General features: G+C 41.0%; 1 protein-coding gene across 12 annotated transcripts in view; it reads right to left on the reverse strand.

Moving 5' to 3' along the window:
• ptk2aa (protein tyrosine kinase 2aa) overlaps positions 1-20,446 on the reverse strand; it is a 59,726-nt gene that overhangs the window by 5,852 nt on the left and 33,428 nt on the right. For 3 of the 12 annotated variants that reach the window (XM_075449652.1, XM_075449647.1, XM_075449643.1), the window contains 20 exons: positions 19,969-20,109; positions 19,629-19,706; positions 19,399-19,506; positions 18,533-18,650; positions 18,005-18,035; positions 16,693-16,757; positions 16,345-16,431; positions 13,475-13,492; positions 10,812-10,868; positions 9,865-9,885; positions 8,235-8,332; positions 8,015-8,099; positions 7,820-7,920; positions 7,475-7,590; positions 6,795-6,895; positions 6,131-6,425; positions 5,139-5,250; positions 4,972-5,046; positions 3,770-3,868; positions 3,128-3,232 (listed from right to left, as the gene is read on the reverse strand). In XM_075449652.1, the coding sequence (XP_075305767.1) occupies positions 3,128-3,232; positions 3,770-3,868; positions 4,972-5,046; positions 5,139-5,250; positions 6,131-6,425; positions 6,795-6,895; positions 7,475-7,590; positions 7,820-7,920; positions 8,015-8,099; positions 8,235-8,332; positions 9,865-9,885; positions 10,812-10,868; positions 13,475-13,492; positions 16,345-16,431; positions 16,693-16,757; positions 18,005-18,035; positions 18,533-18,650; positions 19,399-19,506; positions 19,629-19,706; positions 19,969-20,109 (1,911 nt within the window). Of the gene's footprint in view, positions 1-3,127; positions 3,233-3,769; positions 3,869-4,971; positions 5,047-5,138; positions 5,251-6,130; positions 6,426-6,794; positions 6,896-7,474; positions 7,591-7,819; positions 7,921-8,014; positions 8,100-8,234; positions 8,333-9,864; positions 9,886-10,811; positions 10,869-10,952; positions 11,438-13,474; positions 13,493-16,344; positions 16,432-16,692; positions 16,758-18,004; positions 18,036-18,532; positions 18,651-19,398; positions 19,507-19,628; positions 19,707-19,968; positions 20,110-20,446 lie in introns of those variants that run through there. The other 9 variants (XM_075449648.1, XM_075449644.1, XM_075449645.1 and 6 more) reach the window with 9 other exon arrangements.

Consider the following 20,446-nt stretch of genomic DNA (forward strand, 5'->3'; position numbering starts at 1 on the left):
ATTTTTTAAATTTGATTCCCAAATACATTTAACGAGAGTCCAATCGAGACACAATAACAGAACAGCATCCAGCTTCCCATTTACGATTCCAGGTTTGCTCCAAAAAAAAACAAAACCAGCAAAAGTGTTTTTGCAGAGTTCAAACTGCACAAGTCAACACCACCTGTCTCAGAAAGCCAACATCATCACCAGGTCAGTGAAGAAGAAGAGCTGCACACAAAGGCAACCCCGGATACGCAGATAATGCCACGTCTGAAGTTTCTGTTGCTGCCAGCAATGAAACTTCAAAACTGGAACCAACTCCAGCTCCCTCTCTTTCTGTTTCAGTACCGTTTTGGTGAAGCACGCCTTGAAGAGATGCATCCTGGGAGAATAGAGCCTGAAGAAGTCGGGAGGTGGAACGCAGAGAGTGGAGGCCATCGAAAGAAGAGCGGAGATGGGGACAGAGAGTGTAACAAGGGGAGCGATGGAAAAGCTTAAAGCATAAGGAGGGATGGTGGACAGAGAAACTGGTAGACTACGCAAAGAAATGAACCGAGAAAGAGAAGAAGTGAGTCAGAGGGGAATGGAGGAGGAGGACATAGACAGAGAAAGAGTGAAAGTTTTTCCAGAGGAGGAAAAGCTCCACTGAACCACAGAGACAAAATCCTGGAGAGAAAAGATCCAGCCTTCTCCCTCCCACTCTTTCCATCTCTCTGCATCTCCCTCTGACGGGTGAGTCCACACTCAGTCCTCCCTCTCCACTGCTCTTGCCAATCCCACTTCCTTTCTCCCTCCCTCTGTCCTCCTCTTGTACTTTCCTTGTTATTTTGTTCTTCTCTTTGTTGACCCTACATTAATTAATCACATATTAACATGCACATTTCACCAGGAGAAATTAATTTTTTTAAAATCTTCTATAAACTTCTGACACGTTCTCCACTATTTAAGCTCCATCCTGCCAAATCCATCCCTCATTTGTCCAAAAGCTAAAGACCCCACATGTCTCCGTTTCTCCTGACAGAAGATTTAACTTCAGCTTTCAAGCGGATTTTGATCATTAATGTTCAATGGTATTTTAGACTAAGCAATGAACCTATCAAACACCTAACAAGTAACACACAAGAGTGATAATCAGGGCAAATTAAGGGGTAAGAACATTTACTTTAAAGTCTAACTGTTCAGGCGGGTACACGATTTTCGTGCCCACGTGCATAAACCGACTGGGACTCATGCGATTTTATGCCCTTTTCTCTTTGGGTCAGCTGAGCTAAAGCTTCCCATACATGGGCATGTAATCGGTCTACGTTGTGGAGGACCGGATGATGGTGCATCTGATCAAAGTCTGTCCTTAAAACAAGCATCCATGCCATTTTCTGCTCCTATTCTTCTCTGCTATGCTTGCTTTTTTGTGCAGTTGGTGTGCTCAGTCAGCTCAGACACAAATATCTTGGCCGCACGCTGTAATCCACAGAGGGGCCACCTGGACCCTCGCCCTGTGCACAAGCACCGGAAACATGAATTTTCTTTTCTCTAAAGACATCACTTCAGTCACATGTATTGTCTTAACCTAACCTGCCCCCTTACTGATACTTTTAAAGAGACTTTTCCAAGAAATTTTACACAGAAAAATCTCATTTTAATTTTCATTCATTTGTCTGGTAGCATTGAAGAAGAATTAGACTTTTTTCATTTAAAGATATCTCCTAAATCTTTAATAATCAATATTTGTCACGTGCCCTAAGAATCCTGGATTGGATATTTTACTTTTTCACATTTAGCAGTGGAATAAATAAGATCCTGAACCTCACACTTTTGTCTAAATCAACTTAATGAATTCCCTGTTTGCGTTCACAGTAGAAATTTGTATTATTTATATTGTTTCACTGAGCTTTTCATGGTTCATCTTTAGATAATATCTGTGTTCTTGAGAGATAAGCACTCTTTGAGAAATCGGCACTGTGCACGTTAGACCAGCCCATCGTGCACATCCTCTCTGTCTGCCTGAATGATCAGACAAACAAACTTTCACTGGAATGAAAGGTCATTTAATTAATGTGACAGTTCATCAACCACACAGGGAACATTTACTCAATTATCTATTACCATAGGTGTCAAAGGCCAGGGCCGTAAGACTGCTGTCTAAACAAAAATATGTCCAGGTGTCTGAAGACAGTAACAGTTACATAATGCGAGGTCGCCGGCTTAAGAATATTTTTTTGAGACGTTTGAAATATGCCAATCTGGCTGCACATATCTGTAAGATAACTGATAGATGAAGAAAGGAAACGTTGCTTTTCCAACACTTTTTACTCTCTCTTCTTTAATCTCTCCCACATTTGGTTGAAAAATGAAAAACAGCCCATGAAAGTGAGAAGAGAAGCATTCTGACCTGAACAGAGAAGAAAAACAGACTTGTTATGTAAAAAGCAGTGTTTTGGCTGCTTTGGGAGACTTCTGCGCCTGATGAGATAAATCAAGCATGCATAACTGAGTCGGTTCAAAGTTTTGATTAAACTGTGTGGAAGAAGTGTGCTCTTAAAGCTGTAGTTAATTTTCACATTCACACATTTGTTCTTAAATATTGTTGACCCATTCTCTGTGCATTTATATAGAGCCGTGAGTATATTTTCAGAGGACTTTTACAGTTTTATCTACGACAGAATGACAGATGACCACACAACCTCCTAACTATAGTATGGGATAAGAAGCCACTTGGCTTTCTTAAATCTGGTTTGTCGGTGTCGATGCATGGCATGAATGCCCTGAGCCCTGATTTCATCACCTCAGTTGTTTTAATGTTGTGACCGATTGTTGCAATCGTCACTTTATTTCCCCACATCTCCGCAATAGTGGAGGGGAGTGCAAAGTCGTGTGATGATCCATGATCTGAATAACCAGAACAAAAAGTACACTTCAAGATTTGTTACCAGAGGAAGTAGCTCATGTAAATTAAGACCACATTTGAAGGGTGCATCATGTGCTAATCCAATGCCTTCGCCCCTGCTTCTCCATTTTTCCGAAAATAAATCTTGCCTATTTATTCGCAATCCTGCTGACTGACAAAAAAATGGCACCGGTCTTATTTGTCAGCCTAAGCTCTGGCTTTGGTGGACGATTAACTCTGCATTTGTGTCTCTGCAATTACCATGAGGCTCTCCTCCTGCTCCAGCCACCGCTGGTCGTCCTCCATCTGCTGTTGCTGCATCATCAGCCTCTCCTCCATCAGAGCCTGGCCTACACATCCACCTTCCTGTAGAAACGCAGGTGTTTCAATGTGAACTGTTCTTCTTTTAACTTTTGAATATTCTTAAATTTAATTATTAAAGAGTAGAGGATGCAGAATAATATTCTATAATAATAATAACTGTTGGTTGATTCCCCTGCACTGGGGACTCAGTAGAAAAATAACTTCACCCCAGGTGAATCGTAAGATACTCACAATAAAGTATAAAACATAATAAGGAATTATTATTAAAAAAAATATTAAAAAAGCTCAATTGCAGGGTGGAAACAAAGAGAACTGGCTGAACTTTCTCATTACCTCACAGGAATATCATGATGGAACATGCCATTAATTTAGATATTTTTACAATTCCTTGCAGCCAGCTCCTATTTTTCAGGGACAATGACCCAAATTGGCAAAAAAAAGTAAAACATTCTCAAAGGGTCTGATTTACAGACGGAGCACTGATTTTGAAATTGAAGGAGCGAGCTCAACAGAAGCCCTGAGATGTCCCAAAAAGAGACATCTCTCAGTCAGTGTGTGTGTGTGTGTGTGTGTGTGTACCTCTATGTTTGGGCTCCACAGTGCAGTATGTTCGGGTCTGTGCTGATTCCATGAATCAGAGGGAGGATAGCTGCCTCCAACACCGCCGTGAGCTGATGGCTGGAAGTGGACAAAGACACAGAGACAAAAGAATAGACACGGGGATCCCTTGCAACTATAAAATAACACCGTATAAAGATCCCTTTCTCTTGGTTTTTTTGCCATATTGCAACCATTTATATGATTGTATACAATAAACAGGAGCACTTTGATGAAAAAGGTGTGGTTTAGACTGTTTTTCATAGTGTGCTTTTTATCCAGCAGAGCAAAAAAAACTACATATAAATAACATTAAGACACAGATGTAAATATAAACATATTTAGAAATGAAATCTATAAAGAAAAAAAAAGAAGAGAGAAAAAAAAAAAATCGCACTTTTCACTGATCTCAAGCAATGATTTGATGCATGTTATACATCCTTGAAATAAACTCATTCTGGTGTGTAACACATACTAAAATGTGCAGATGGGATTCTAAACTATGATTATGTTGGACTTAAAAAGCAGTTTAATCATACACAAACTCCTTATAAGGATGAGAACAAGAGCAGCTTATTGCCATAAGAGCTGAAGAATGGCTTTGATTTGTGAGTGTCTGCGTGTCCAAGAGTGAGTGGCTTTTAGCGCTACAGGAAATGCCTCCTGTCTGCTCCGTTTATGAGGAGAGGAATGAGGGCGCTCAAAGGCTCCCTCATTTTGTCTGCTTTCACGTTTCTCTCTCCAACTTTGACAGATGCCGGACAGCATCTATCTGACAGTCCAGACTTCTGAGTTAATTCAGCGTTAATACGAAGTTTGCTGGGTTGGCCTTTGTTGGAATGATGGCGAACAAGTGGGTACTTTCAGACACTGATATACTTTCTTAATAATTAGATCAGATTCTTCCAGTATACAGATAGGAATCAGTTTTTAAAAAACAGACAACCACCTCAAGACTAAGTAGGAAAGATATTGACAACTCAAATATTTAGTAGGCTCAGCATTTCAATGAAAAAGTACAAGCAGGGAATTCCTTAAGAAGATTATGAATGGTTGGTTTTAATTGTTCTCTGCCAGAGGAAAATCCTGCTGCAGTCACCGTGGATGACAGGAGCCCAGTTTCCTCACTGTTAAAAGATGTGTGCCTCCCTGTGTGTGTGCTATTGGTGGTGGTGTGGAGTTACCGGGAAGTGGTTGTGCTGGGGGCTGGTGAAGAATCCTTCACTTGAGCGAGGACTGGGGTAACCTGGTCTACTGGGCTACAGAGAGAGGTCAGTATGATGGTGTTAGTCAGCCATTACTACAGTGACACAACAGATTAAAAAAGGCCGCTCTGTCGTCACACTCTTACTTTAGGCGGTGCTTCATCAGAGCCCCCAGAGTCCCAGGAGACAGTGACCTGTCTCCTCATCTCCATTCGAAGTCTCTCTTCTTGTTGAAGCTTTTCTTCCTCCAGTATGGTGCTACAGAAATCACAGGGTCAGAAACAGATGTATTCATTTTTAAATTTTTAGGTTGTGTGCTTACTCATTTACGGGTGGACTGCAGGTCAAAGATCAATAAGAGGAGCTCCTTAAATGTTTTCATTTTTTTTTTTGGGGGGGGGGGGGTTTATGCCTTTAATGACAGCACATTTGGAGACAGGAAGCAGGGGGCAGAGAGAGAGGGGAGACATGCAGCAAAGGGCCGCTTGGTGCGGGACTCGAACCGGGGCCCGCTGCATCGAGGACTAAGCCTCTGTACATGGGGCGGCTGCTTAACCCACTACGCCACTGACCGCCCCAAATGTTTTCATTTTTAAAGAATAAGTGAAATCAAACATGTTTGTTTGAGAGAAGAGCTGACAATTAACCATGTATTAAAAACTGCATGGACAGACGAAGATGGAGCATACCTTCTCCAATCCTTGCACCATATTTACATTCATTGCTCTACACTGGCACATTTACACCCACTCATAATTGCACTTAGTAAACGACTGACTCAGTTTTCCTGCGACAGATTTTGGGATTTACTCTCGGTGTTGACCTTAAACATTACGTATCAGGGACATTTAGGATAAAACGCTTACGATAAATAAGAAAACTCTTACAATTTAAATGCTTAAAGTGCATTTAAAGAAACTCATTTTCCTTCACTGGACACTGATCTTTAATTTTAACAACAGTTTATTATTTCAATAAACAAGTAGTTACAAAACAAATGATATTAAGTTAATATACTTATTTGTAAAATATTCTACAAGGACACTTTAAATACTAAAAAATCAAAAATATCTTGGAGTATAAGTATTAGAATATCACAATATCAGTATAACGGTCATCAGCTGAAATATCTTGTTACCTGAGTTGTGTTTTGAGTTCAGTGAATCGGGGCCTCTTGCTTGGGTCATACGACCAACATTTGGTCATCAAACTGTAGAGGGTGGGTGGACACTGGGGGGGCATAGCCAGTCTCTCGCCATTCTCTATCCGGCCAATCACGTCATTGTTCTTCACGCCCTGGAAGGGTTTGATGCCGTACATCAAGATCTCCCACATGCACACACCGAACATCCACACATCGCTGGCAGAGGTGAATCTCCTGAAGTTGATGGATTCAGGAGCCATCCACTTAATAGGAAGTTTGCCTTTAGAAGCTGAGGCACACAAACATGGAGACACATTAAAATTAGCTCCAGCGTTAAGATGTCACGGAGAGGGCGATGTTCACAACATAAAATTTAAAGTTCAGTCAAAAAGGTGTTGGTGTTTTTTAATTAGAGAAACGCCCTGATTTGGTACCATGTAAACTGATGTCACCAGTAGATGGCGGTAAAGCACTGGTGCACTGACAGGCAGTAACTGTAACTGAGAGTATTGACACTGCTAATAAATCAGATTTCATCTGTACAAGAGTCAGTTGGACACATTAATCAGTGTTTGAACAAAGGAAGGTGAAAACTTTGACAAACTGTCACATGTCACCTGATAAACTGTGTGATTTATAAGTGACTATGTTTAATTACCTTTGTAGTAAGAGCTATCCTCCATGTATCGTGACAGACCAAAGTCTCCAAGCATCACGCAGTCAACAGAGGAGACCAACACATTGCGTGCTGCAATATCCCTGTAACACATAAGCAGATGTGCTGAGGCCTGAATCCTGCTGCATACTGTACGTCACTTATACGAGCGCAAGAGAGATGTACTGTGAAACATCTGTATTTGGGCTTAAAGCTGCATTTGTATTCTCTCCATGACTGGAATTGTGGAATTGAGAGTCTGGATTGCAAAAGTAAAATCTTTGTTCCATCAGAATTACAAACACTAAGAAAAATGTTTAGTTATTTCATGTAAACTGAGGCCCGTTGCAACACTTTACCCTAAATGGTTGTGAAAATCAAAGCTATGAAACACTGAACTGGTCACTGATGACACAATGATAATTCATGAGTCTGAGAAATCTCCATTTACTGCTCATCTATAATGATACTGTCCATTACGCAGTGTAGACAAACTGAAGGCGGCAGTGGAAGATTACATAAGAAATAAGAACTCATTAAATCGTCATGTTTAATGAAAAGTACAAAATCACCTGCCGTAAAGACAATATTTATCTCAATTTACTTTATGATGCTGATATCATTACTTGATAAGGCTATGCATCTTTTCTGATGTGAGCGTGGGTGTGTGTTTGTGTATTTACCTGTGGACGAAGCGTTTGCTCTCCAGGTAGGCCAGTGCCGTGCTGAGCTGGTAGGCAAACAGAATGAGCGAGGCCAAGTCGAGGCTGTACTTCCTCACCTGAAGGAACGACCGCAACTACAGACAGACAGAAAGAATATGCATGAATACGCAGAGCTAAAGATGAATGGCCCAGTTTCACAAAGTGTACACACAGTGAAGTACACACGATGTCAATGCATGTCTCCACTTTGATGGACCAAAGGTAAAAACAATGGTGACAGTGCAGAAAAGCTGCTCTTCGGTCGGGCTTTTCTGGAACCCGCTACCACGACTAACAAGAAGCAGAACACCCTCAAACACACACCTCTCCAAGAGTGCACAGCTCCATGATGATCCACACTGGGTTGTCTGTGATCACTCCTATCAGCTTAACGATGTGCGGGTGGTCGAACTGACGCATCGTTACTACAGGAAAAACAAAAGCTTATCAAGACATTCGGCTCTTATGAAATGATAACGTGTCAGTGGCAGAAAGCTGGTGCACAGAGTGAGGTCTTACAAGCTTCTTGAAGGAACTTTTCTCTCACGCTGTCAGAGGTACAGTTCTTACAGGTTTTAATGGCGACAGGTAGCGGTGGTTTGTCCTGCATAACACACCAAACACAAGTTAACGGATTACTGATATCACAGCATTAAATGGGTTGAAATCAGCAGAAGAAATTACATTTTTCTGCTTTAACAGAAGTGTTTATACATGATGTGTGTAAATTTGCACATACTGGACTGTTGTAGACTCCTTGGTGAACATCGCCAAACTGACCCTCTCCAATGCAGCGACCCAACTCTATCCTGTCCCTCTGGATTTCATAGTCCCGGGCTGAGAAGGAGGACAGGAAGAGAAAAAAGTGGGAAAAGTGAGTTAAGCTCTTTTATCTGCCGTTTTTCCTTACTCTGGGAATGCTGGAAAAACACGGCTTTCACATGCTTCTTTTCGACCACACTGTTGATGCTTTGCAGATCGTAGACAAATACATGGACGTATTTTCATTTCATTCATTCGCTTTGTCACAGACAAATTTGCAAAGACTTTTATGCACTACTTAGATACCTGGCAGTCAAACTGTCATCTTTTGAAATAAACCCCACCCACTGCTGGATCACCTTTAACTTAACTAACGTGTAACCGACATGCAATCTGCAACATAAAGTAAAACCATTAAAGAGGCAAATGCGAGGTTCAAAACATGTGCAGCCCAGTCTCACTGTCTACTCCAGGGAACCACAAGTAGTTCTTAATTAAATGATTAATTGAGTTGAATTCAGTCGGAGGGCTCATGAGTCCATTTCTAAAACAACACCTGCGTCTGGCTGCAGGTCCTCGCAGTGTAATGTTCTGACTGGTGAACAGACCCAGTATATCCACAAGAAATTGAACAAAAGTGCTCAGTTTTGCAACAGAAAACCACATGCTTTGACATTTTAACTTAATTTGACATTCACCTTCTATTGACATTTCGGTTTTGTTGAAAAGGTCACGAAACATTTCGACAGAGATGTATCAACGTCAGCTGACGACCAACTGAACCAAAAACAGACTAAAAACTGGGTTTAAGAGCTTTATACAGGAAGTTGACTGTCGGGTCTTTATCCTATCAAAGTTTAAGAGTGTATTACCTAAACAAAGTGCAGCCATTGTGACTTACAAAAAAAAACGTACATTACCAATTATTAAAAGCGCACAAGCCCAATTTAACTGTGACCAAAACACATTCCATTACAATGATTTACTGCAATTAATCCATCCTGTAATTCACTTTGAGGAAATTAAAAATTCTTTAAAACACAACAAAAAAACCACAGAGATCTGAAACAAACATGACCATACATAAAGGCTTTGGGGAAAAAGGAGGGTGCAACGAGAGCCAAGCCTATAAACAACACAAATGGAGTGAGGTTGTTTAAATCGTGAGGTTTTGAAGAGCCATGATGTTCCCAAATAGTGATTTTGAAGAAGCAGCATCTTTGTTTTGTTTATGGGTCAGCTCTCCCTGTCGGTTCGAACACCCGAGTTCACCTGGATGACCCGTGGCCTCCACAAACACAAGACGACCACAAGTAAACAACAAACTCAATGTGAGGTACCTTGAGTCTTTGCAGAATTTCTTTGACCAGTAATATTAAACTTGTGAGGGGGGGATTCCGGAGAAGTCTTCAAACATGTAAACCGGTGATAGTTAAGCAACTATCTCCTACATTACTGGCTCTAATGGGTGATGCCAACAAAGAAAAACCCGTGCTTTTGCACTGCCTGTTGTTAAAGTATAAAAATATGTAGGAAGGGTCTGGAAAAGAAATAAAATACAAAAACTCAAGGCATTTTGGGACAAAATGAGAGACAGGGAGTTTTACCTTCAACTACTCCATAGCTGACTGTGTTGGCGGTGGGAAAAAGAGGAAGAAAGACAGATGAAGAGGGGAGAGCCACACAGCTTGAGGTTGAAAAAAGCTCAGAAAACATACACACCATATCAGACATTTAGTTAATAAATTAATTAAAACACTGCCACAGAATGATTAAAAATGTAAGTTTGCTTTAAACCTATCTTTATTTAACGGTTTCATTTTTATTTACACAAAAGACCTGACGTGAACACATGTGGAAAATATGTCAAAAGTCTGCAGAGAGTCTGATTAGAGGAAGTTAAAGAAAGAAGGAGACAAAAAAAGCTAAGCTGGAGAGACCAAAAAAGAAAAATAAAGGCAGACAAGCAAAGGAAAATGGAGAAAGACAGAAAAAGACTGGAGGAAAGGAGAACACAGTCCATTTAAAACGTTGGCCACGCAATTAAATACATAACTATGCTGCACTGGCCAAAACATCCATATTAAAAGTATCGGAGCACAGGACAAAAGCCACAGTTGCTATCAGAACTACAGCCAAGCGTACCAGCATATTCAGGGTTTTAAAGGACACATGAATGAATCTGACAGATGTCATGCGTCTCTGTGAACCACGCGTGTACCGTATGATTTGTAGCCTCCTTTACTGTTTAGAGAAAATGAGGAAACTGGCCTGAATTTGATACCTGCTGCATTTCCAATCAAAGGTTAAAGCAAGTTCTCTGGTTGGCTGTGTGTGTGAGCATCTTGGAAAAGACTCACACACCACGCTGATTATTAAACAACAGAAAAGAAAACAAACGTTCACTTGAGGATGAAAACATTTGACAGACTAGCAACAGGGTGACAAGCAAGTTTCAGCGATCTCGTCGAGTTCAACTACAGCTGATCTCATGAGAACAAATTCATTTAGCTGATCACTGTCAAGCAAAGAAGAAGATTTAAAAGTGACTTACTGGAGGGCATGGTGTATGTGTCCTCTTCATCAACTATCTCCGCATAGTCATCGGTCTCTGCAATGTTAGATACAAAAAGTAAGAATACGAGGAAAAACAGACAAGTCATACAAACACGTAAAACGAATATGACTCACGTACAAGATTTAAGCCCAACGCCAAAAACAAAACAACACGAAGCTTGGAAAGAAGCAAGAAGCTAACAGAGTTTCAACAACTCCTACTCAAAGTAACACCCACGTAGCTCCTCGCTGTCCCTCTCTCCCTCCTGCCCTCTTTCTCACACACAAACACTTGGCAGAGAGCGTCAGCTGAGCATGTGTTGTCAATATCTGTCTGTGTAAGAGCAGCTGGATTGCAGGGAGTTAACTGTGGCGGAGGAGGAGTGGAAGCAAAGCAAAGCAAAAGCAAAAGCAAAGCAAAGGAGAGGAGACGAAGAAAAAAATGAGAAACAAACAGAGAACAAAAGCTAGAGCACAAAAGAGGAAAGAGCTGAAAAAGTTGTAAGAGAAACAGGGAAGAAACCGAGAGGGAGAATGAATCTGGCTGTCATGTGAGCAGATGGCAGCGATTAGGATCAAATCTGTGAAGAATCGGACAGATAGGGGAGGCAGAGAGCAGAGCCAGCTGGGGAAAAAAAAAAAAAAAAAAAAAAAAGAGGGGAAAGATGGGCCGAGTCTATCCTAACCAGATGGTGGTGTTTAAAATAAAGTCAGTGTGCAGACTCAGCTGTTGGAAACAAGAGTCAAACATCTGCTGTCCTGAGCGCTCCCCTCACAGCTCTGCTTGAAATTTATCAGGCTCTGTGGGAACGGGTCCCCTGAATTTATGAGAAATCTTTCCTGAAGCCCGTGACTGATTTTCTCCAGAAAAGTCTCAGCAGCCCAACGAGTAATTACTGCTGAGCCGTTCAGCCACTTAAATACGAGAGGCTGGATAATGCACTGAATTATGGTCAGCGTAAATGCAACTGTAAAACTGTTAGAGGCAGTCAGCTTTGCTTAGCATCAACACTGAAAAAAGAGGAAGAAACAAGTATCCTTGCTTCATGCAAAGAGATAAAAAGAACAACTCTGAGGTGCCTCTCTACAGCTGGACCGTCTCAGATCTTTAGTCTCTGAACTATAGACAGAGTCGTGCTAGCCATTCTCCCAGCACAGCATTTTCACCGACTACATTTATACGCACAGCAAGACTCAGAAACTGAGCCGAACAAGGTTATATTCAGAGAGCAAAAATCGCTTTAAGCCATGTAGAGTATGCCGATCTTACTGGCATTACGCAGACATGTACACACCTTAACGGGACTGTTGCAGCCGACCAGACTTTTTAACGGCATCTGGCGACACACGCTGCTGCTTTACGACACATGCCTTCATCCCCACCGTTGCCAGGTTCGCTTATTATGAGCCACTTTGAGTGGTTTTCACAGACCGGGTGGCTTATTTCAGTTACAAGATCTGGCATCACCTGCTTAAAACCAAGTTTTTTGAAAGTTATGTCTTCAATGAAAACTTTGGATGGACGCAAATATCGAAGGTGTTCAGGGGCATAACGTCGGCGTGACTCATCATTCGGACTGTGCTCTTTGTGAAGAACATCCCACATAATGATCAGAACATTGTCTCATTACAATAAAGGGAGAAGTTGGAATAATGCTGTGCATGTACACGCATTCACCAACGTTACTTTGGAGAAGAGGTGAAAGAAACTTTAACTTTGAATAAAAGAGGCTTGGGTTTTTCTCAATCATCTGTAAGTCTGATTTCTTTTTTAAGAGGAAAGAAAAGCCATTAATGCGTGTCTAAAAATATCATATGAGCCTGGACAAAAACAAAAACTGACCACCTTTTACCAATAGCAGGGCTATTTACTTATTTTAGATTATTTTTAAGGCACTGCTTTTCTGATTTCCTGTTCAGTTTCAGCTTTTTACTTGCTAAGAAAGACTCAAATAAGAAATACTTTGTTTTTTTTGTTTACAGAACGAGCCACTGTTTTACCATTCTGCAAATTCAGCTCTGTGTGGTGTTGGATATGTTCTAACAAAGAAATGACTATTTCCAAGTTATCCATTTCTACTTTCAGCAGAGCGTGTGTGTGTGCGATCTGGCTAGCCTATTATAGCCAGGAATGCACTTACTTTGAATCCAGCAAACCTCTCCCTGCTTCAATCTGTGCACACGAGCGTGAATGCAAGCGAGCACACCAGTGCACGCTTTTCCTTGTGTTTGGATGTGTGAATGTGTGTGTGAAGTCTGTGCGTGGGGAGAGAGGGAAACCTTTGCAGAAGTTTGCTAAAAGAGGAATACTACTTGATTGACAATTGACTTTTGTACTTCTTGTGGTTAAAACATTTTGTGGCAATCCACATTCAAATGAATCCACAACAGATAAAGACACAAACTTAAACACATCTTAAAGCACAATGACGATTAATGGTGATTAATCGATGCATTCTAAATTAAACTGCTTCTTTTAAGCCATCCAGCATTAACAAAGAGCACAAATAAGCACATAAGCGCCGTTGTTACAGAGGCAGAAATTAAAGTATAAACTTCAACACACACAATGTCCTTTCCCAGGAGAAAGCACAGTGTAGGTAGGGCGGGACAAGAAAGAAAGAACAACAGAGAGTTCGATAAACAACGGTGTAACTTTACCATCCCCGCTAAGATCTTCTGCAGGGTCCAGGAGAGCATGCAGGAAACAGGACAGCAGAGGAGGAGGATGAGAGACAGAGACGTCAGCAAGAGAGTAAAGTCAAGGGCAGAGCAGAGAAGAGGAGAGAGAAGAGAGAAAAGAGAGGTTAGAGCACAAAAAGCCTTAAAACGGGAGATCTTTCAGGATCTGCACAGCCAAACATTCAGCGAGCTTTACGTTATAAACAAACTCTTGTGAAAAAAAAGCTGAGTCGACTGCCATTAATGCTGTGAAGACACCAATAAATACAAGAAAGTATTGGAGCAGCAGTGTAGACTTGTTAAAGTACAGTAAAGGCAGGAAATATGTGGACACTGACATGCATCTGATTTCAGCTGGCAACCAAAACATATCTGTATTACATTTATATAATCAATATTTTTACCAAGGGCTCAAATGTGCCTGAACAAATTAACACAAATGTAGGTGATGGCTGATGGAAGTCTGAAACCTGTGGACATCAGCATACAGATGTTTCATAGATGAAATATCAGCAGTTATGTCATGTCCAAATATCTGCAGTAGTGCTGGGCGGTATACCGGTTCACACCGAATACCGGTTTATAATTTTGTTATGATATGAATTTTTAATATACCGCCATACCGGTGTATTTGATTACACAACGGGGGGAACGCTGCGTCGCGCGACATTGTTTGAGACGGGACCCTTTTCAGTGTTGCGCCTCTAAACACGCATGTTTACTGTCTATGGGTGCGAGGTGGTAATAAGCACTTGCGCTACGCAAAGGTGAAGGTGGATAGGATAGACATGGAAAGTTCCGAAATCGAAGCTGCAGAACTAGTAGAACATGCTGACACAGAAGAACTTGTGCCAAAAAAGGAGCCGTGTCTGTAGTTTGGAAGTTTTTTGGTTTCAAAAAATCCGACGTCGACCAAACAACCATTTTATGCAAGTGCTGTCGGGCAACAGTTGTCGCTGGAGGTGGCAACACGAGCAATTTGCTCCATCACCTTAGCCGTAAGCATGTCTTAGAATATCAAGAATTCCACATCAGCAGGTAACACGGGGAAAGCAAAAGAAAAGGCGAGCCAAATGTCACTTCAAGACGCGTCTGCTAGAGGGACTGCCTACGACCTCATATTGATGCAAAAATATAATTATTGCAAGTTGCACTACTTTTTTGTATTGATTTTCATAAAAGATGTTTGAAATTTGCACAGTAAAAGTTCTGTATTTTGACTGCAATTGTGTTTGGATTCCGATTCCTCACTTCATTAGAATCATGAGTAGCACTTCTCTGTAAACAGCATCATTTTGTGGGGCGTTATTCTATGACGGTAAAATAGACCATCCTAAGTTAATCTACTGCAGTAATTATGTTCTCAATCTGTAGAAAATGCTGTGAACACCTAATTATGCATGAAAAAAAAAATACCGTGAAACCGTGAAAAAATACCGTGATATGTATTTTTGGTCATACCGCCCAGCACTAATCTGCAGGCCTAGTTGTATAACAGGCTGTGAAGTTAGTCTATGTTCAGCAGACACACAGACGGTGCATCTGAATTTTACACGTTGTAATGGGATCAGTGAGCAGAGGTGGATCCTCACCGAATGTTTGATCTGTACTTTTAGCATTAACACTGGCTGATACTCTCTGTTAAGTGACATAAAATACAGAATAAGTGACACGGCTTAGGCTAAATTTAACAAAATACTCATATGCAAGTCAAACTAATGCTGTAAGATCAACTAAGACACAGTGTTTGACTATGAGAGAAAAAATAATTAATTCTATATGTATACATACAAAGAAACAGCTCCTGTCCAGCTTCACAACGTGTTCTGAGCAGTCCTGCTAACTACTGATGACAGCTGCCTTAACCACAGATGGAGGGACAAAGTCATATGCTGACTCATTCAGGATCTCACCCAGCAAATACATATATAGAAAAGTCGGAGAAACTTCTGGTACAAGCTGAACATCCAATAACACCTATGCACGTAGATTTTCATAAACAAAAATGATTCCAGCAGAGCTTTTAAAAGCTGCAGAGCAGCATATTTGAGCTGGTACATGTCAGGTACTCTACTGCACTTTAACAAGACAAATACTTGGTGGTTGAACTTCGATCTTTTAACGGATATACAACCTCTTTAACAGGCGTAAAACACTTGAAACAATGAGACCAGATATGCTATAAGCAGGAAGTCTTGGACTGAGCAAACACCTAAGCATTTTACTCAGAGCAGACTACTTCTGCGACAATTGAACATGCCTACCTGCAGACACCAGGTAGAAAACCTCCCGTCATACTCACATGTAGGAGGTTAAAACTGGTTATTCATTTTAAGGACAGCTATAATCAATGCATCAAAAAACAGGCCGAGTCTTTTTTAGGTGCTCTCCAGCCTTTTTAGTGAGCATTTCCATGGCTACACATAACCTGCTATTGTGGTTAAATCGTGTAAGGCTGAAGTCAAAGCAAAGCAGCATGCAGTAAGGACAAGACAGTTTAGTACAGAAGAGCACACTTTAAAAATCAGAGTGATTGTGATGCAGCGGATTAAATGGTTCAACCCACAAAAACTGCTACCAAAAAGACCAAACGTTTTGACAGTAAACAATGACACTATAAAAAACTAAAAGAACATGCAGACAAACTGCATATAAGAGCATTTGTATGTACTTCCCATCATTAATGTGAGTTACTTCTTCTGAAGATTCTCTACACAAAGTTTGTGTCTTTTTTCTTCTCTTTTTTAATGCCCAAAAACCACGATGGTCAAATCAGGAATTTTACTCCGCCACATCACAATTTTGTGGACATGCTCCTCTACCAACTGTCCAATGAGAGCAGAGGATACCATTGGGCGGTGAATCTGAACAGAAGACAAAGGGGAGGAGGAAACGCCGCGCCTTGGTTGGCTTAGGAGGTGTAGATGTCACAAGATCTTCAGCCAATCGGGCGGGGGCAGAGGACCACAGAGCGAGAGGAAAAAACAAGAGTGAATGGATGTGAGTGAATGCAGACAGAGATGTGAGAAAAACGAGGGGGGGGCGTAAACAAAAGACAGTTGGAACAGAGAGGATGGGACGACAGAGAGGGAGAGGCAGTCCCAACAGAGGAGGAAAAAAAACAGATGTTGAAGGAAATGGAAAGACAGCTGGAGCCTAGGAAGCTAACAGACTCGTGAGCAGAATTCAGCTCTTACCTGAGACGGAGATTGCTCGTACTCCACTCCTGACTGCTTCTAACTTTTTCTCATTGTTAGACAGCCTAGAGAAGAAGAGAAAAGGGACAAATCAACATTTTACAGTCAGTTCAACGCACCCATAAAACATGTGAAAAACACCAAACTAAATGAATGTCTCCTAAACACACACAACTGCAACTGTAATCTTATAAAAACAGAACATTAAACAGCAGAAACGTGCTGTTGACATGCGCAGGAGGCTCTCCAAAATGGAAAAGAAGCGACCACGTCTGGCACCATCTCTAGACTAGTCCTTACTGTTTCTTTTATGCTTCTCCCTTCGCCACAGTCTCTTTTTCTGTGTCAGCTGAGCTCTACGACTATCTTTACATCACAGACCGCGACAGGCAGAGGGAAAAGAGAGGAAGAGAGCAAAGCGAGTGAGAGGAGGAGACTAGCAGAGTGTTTAAAAACCCTAAGTGGAAAATATTTGGCTCCTAAACTTATCTCCTTATTTGACCACAGAGTGAGGGAGAGATTTGAGTTGAAAAGTAAGCAAAACTGTTGGTGTTTGAATCTAAACATCTGACAATAAGGCCGCACACCATCACCCAGGCTTCAAAATCTGCAGATGAACAATAATAATGAACTCTGTGTTGTGCATTACATCATCCACTGTACATTTAGTGCTCTGATGAGTGCTCTTTCCTATTGTGAAATTGTTGCAAATGGTGTGAAATTACAAATTTGGTGACACATTTTATTCAGAATTTTGTTTCTGTTGGCTCAATTTACATTTAGCCTCATTCACTGGGGAAAAAAAAAAAAAAAAAAAAAAAATCAAGGTTTTACTTTGCAAATGTTGCCAGGATTTCCAGATGAAAGTGTCGAAATGCTCTTTTTCTGTAAAACAGGAACTTATATATGAAACTCTGGGCTCCTTAAACAGGGGAAAACTCCTGTGCACTTGTGTTTTCAGAGGAACTCTGACGTCAGGGATTCCTCGGGTAGTGACGAAGGAGACTGACTGCTTTCATTTCTTAGCAGAGCTGCGCTCAGACTCTGAGTGACACATGATCACGGACTGAACGAATAATTCACATTTTTGTTAATCTGGCAGAATTACGCCTCTTTGCTTTTCCTGGCAAACTTTTACGACAGTGAAATAAACTTAAAACAAATAAACCCACAAGGAAATTACCTCACATAGTGGAGATATAATCTTTGCGTACCAAAATATTTTAAAAAAAGCATCACTAATCTGCTGATTTACAGCTCTGACATAAGCCAGTTCATAAACTCTGCCGGATTTAAAGAGATGTGTACTTACTTTGGGATGGAAGGCAGAGCTCTCTCTCCCTCTAGAGGACGAAAAAATAAACAGTGGTTAAAAACATGAAATGACCGTGGATAATAACTCTTTGTAACCTGCACTGGTAAAAACAGAGTTTCTGTACATAACAAAGGATAATGTTCATCTCAAGAGGGAAGTAAAACTAGAAGGTGTATGACCAACAATTACAAAATTAACACCACAAATAACAGTTTATTTATGGTGTAAATTACACCACAACAGCAAGAATCTCTTGCAGTTGTTTAAATGTACAGTTAAAAAGAAACTACTGCACAGAAAGAGCTCCGTGCAATTGAGGCCATTATCAGAAAATAGAAGACAACAGCCCAACTTTAAAGTTAAAAACACACTGTGACCCTTTGCAGGACGTTTCACTGTAATCATGCTTAAATATAATCAAATTATCATGGAGATATGTATGTACAGCACTGTGAAAGTTTCTGAATGATCCTCCAGGGCTGGACAGAAAAAAAAGAGGGGGAGAAGTCCAACTTCGCACTGTACCTTTCTGACCTCTCACAATGAAGGAGTGGGTTTCCATGGAGACGAGCCGACAGTAACCATCAATCAAGTCAGCTAAGTTTTCTGTGGTGGTGAGCGATGCTGTCGTAACCGTGAGAGGCTGCACACATTCACACAAACACATGCACTCAGTAACAGGCCTGTAACAGAGAGCTATTATCTCAAAAGGGACACGCGTACACAAACAATCAATACACAACAACCCTGAGGATGTTTCCAGCTGCCCCTTACGTCAGAGTAAACGCCTCTCTCCCACACAGCACTTGTGGTTGCGATGTCTGTGTTTAAATCCAATACTACATATTCCAATAAAGATCCCATTGTTTTATCAATGTGTGTCATGAAACCATGCGTCTGTGTGGATTCTGAACATAGAAACTATTAGTTCATTCCTGTGTCCACCTTAAAGAGAGTTACCCACCAAAACGGACAAAGTAAATACCCACTAGTGTCCATAGTGACAGTGTCAAGCACATGAAGGAACAAAAAGCTTGGTATGACTCGTAGTATTCTGCTTATTACTGAGAAGTCTACTTCTAGACTAGACAGGACTACATAAATAAATAATAAATAAATAGTTGAGGTGGCAACAACTCTACAGTACAAATTAAGGCCCACTTTCTCCATTTACATTGCCATTTTCACTCTATCAGGGACAAATTTCTTACATCAAAGGAAGTAGAAACTAACTGCAGTCCTATGCAGTTATTTTTACGATTGCTTTTACGAGGAGAAAAGCAGAAATCCACCTACTCGGTTGCTGAATTCGAGACAGTCAGGTTGAATAAAAATCTTTATACCATGAGGACAGGTTTTGGCCTTTCAGACAGACAGTGTTGTGTTAGTACCTCAGCAGCTCCGGCTACATTCAGCTGCAGCATGCCTTTCCTGTCTTTCTCCTCCATAGCTGAGTACTGGATGGACTGGACTTGGTTAAAGTTTGCTAAATGTGTGGGCTGGAGACACAAGACGGACACAGGAAATATATGATAGTTAAAACATGTAAATCATACCAGTCCTTTTTGTATTATTCTTTGATTTAGCTTCGTTTTCCTTTTTATTGTTTGTAGAAACTTACTGTAGATCCCTTATCAGTGAGGTAACTGATGCCTTCTTCTGGCCCGATGGCTAACTCCACCTGGATCACCCAGCTGGACTGTTAGAGAGAATAAAAAAAGATGCTATTCAAAAAGAGAAGAGAGTGTCGGCAAAAATATCGAGCAACTAAAAAACTAAACAAAGTGGAAAAAGGAGAAAGAAAGGGAGACAGGAAGGGATCACATGTTGGATGCATGCAGGACCCGCTGCCACCAAAAGGGGTCAACCTCACACAGTTATCGTGAATCTCGGCAGCACATCAGGGCTGTGTGACACTACAGCTATGTGAAAGAGTAGAGTAAAGAATGGGGGAAACCAACCCCGAGGGCGCATTTGAAGAACTCCTTGTCATAGCGGTAGATTGGTGCAAGTATCTCCAAGAACTTCAGGATGCACTGCTCATCGTCAAGATTGGCTACCTGTTTGAAGGTCTGCTGAATCAACTTACGAAGAGTTTTAGCCTGAAGACAAAAGGGGGAAAAAAATTAGACAAAAAAGAAAGACTTTTTAAGAATGTCGTCAGCGTGATGTTGCAAAAACATCTGTGGCTGGGGAGAGGAAGTGGAGGTGGGATCTGTGTGTGTATTTTTTTGCGTATGTTAGTGGGCACACAATGACTAACACTAATAGACATTGATTGACTAATAATCCACTCTGTTTCCGGTTAAACTGACCTCAGTGCTTCATTCTCACTTCAGATCAATACCTCACACACTGACACTGCTGGTTACTCAATTAAACATCGAGGAGCCGGCTCATTCATCGTAAGTGTAAGCCGCATTTCACTATACTGTAAAT

This window comes from Odontesthes bonariensis, chromosome 18 (genome assembly GCF_027942865.1).
Source record: "Odontesthes bonariensis isolate fOdoBon6 chromosome 18, fOdoBon6.hap1, whole genome shotgun sequence".
In the NCBI taxonomy this organism is placed as follows: Eukaryota; Metazoa; Chordata; class Actinopteri; order Atheriniformes; family Atherinopsidae; genus Odontesthes; species Odontesthes bonariensis.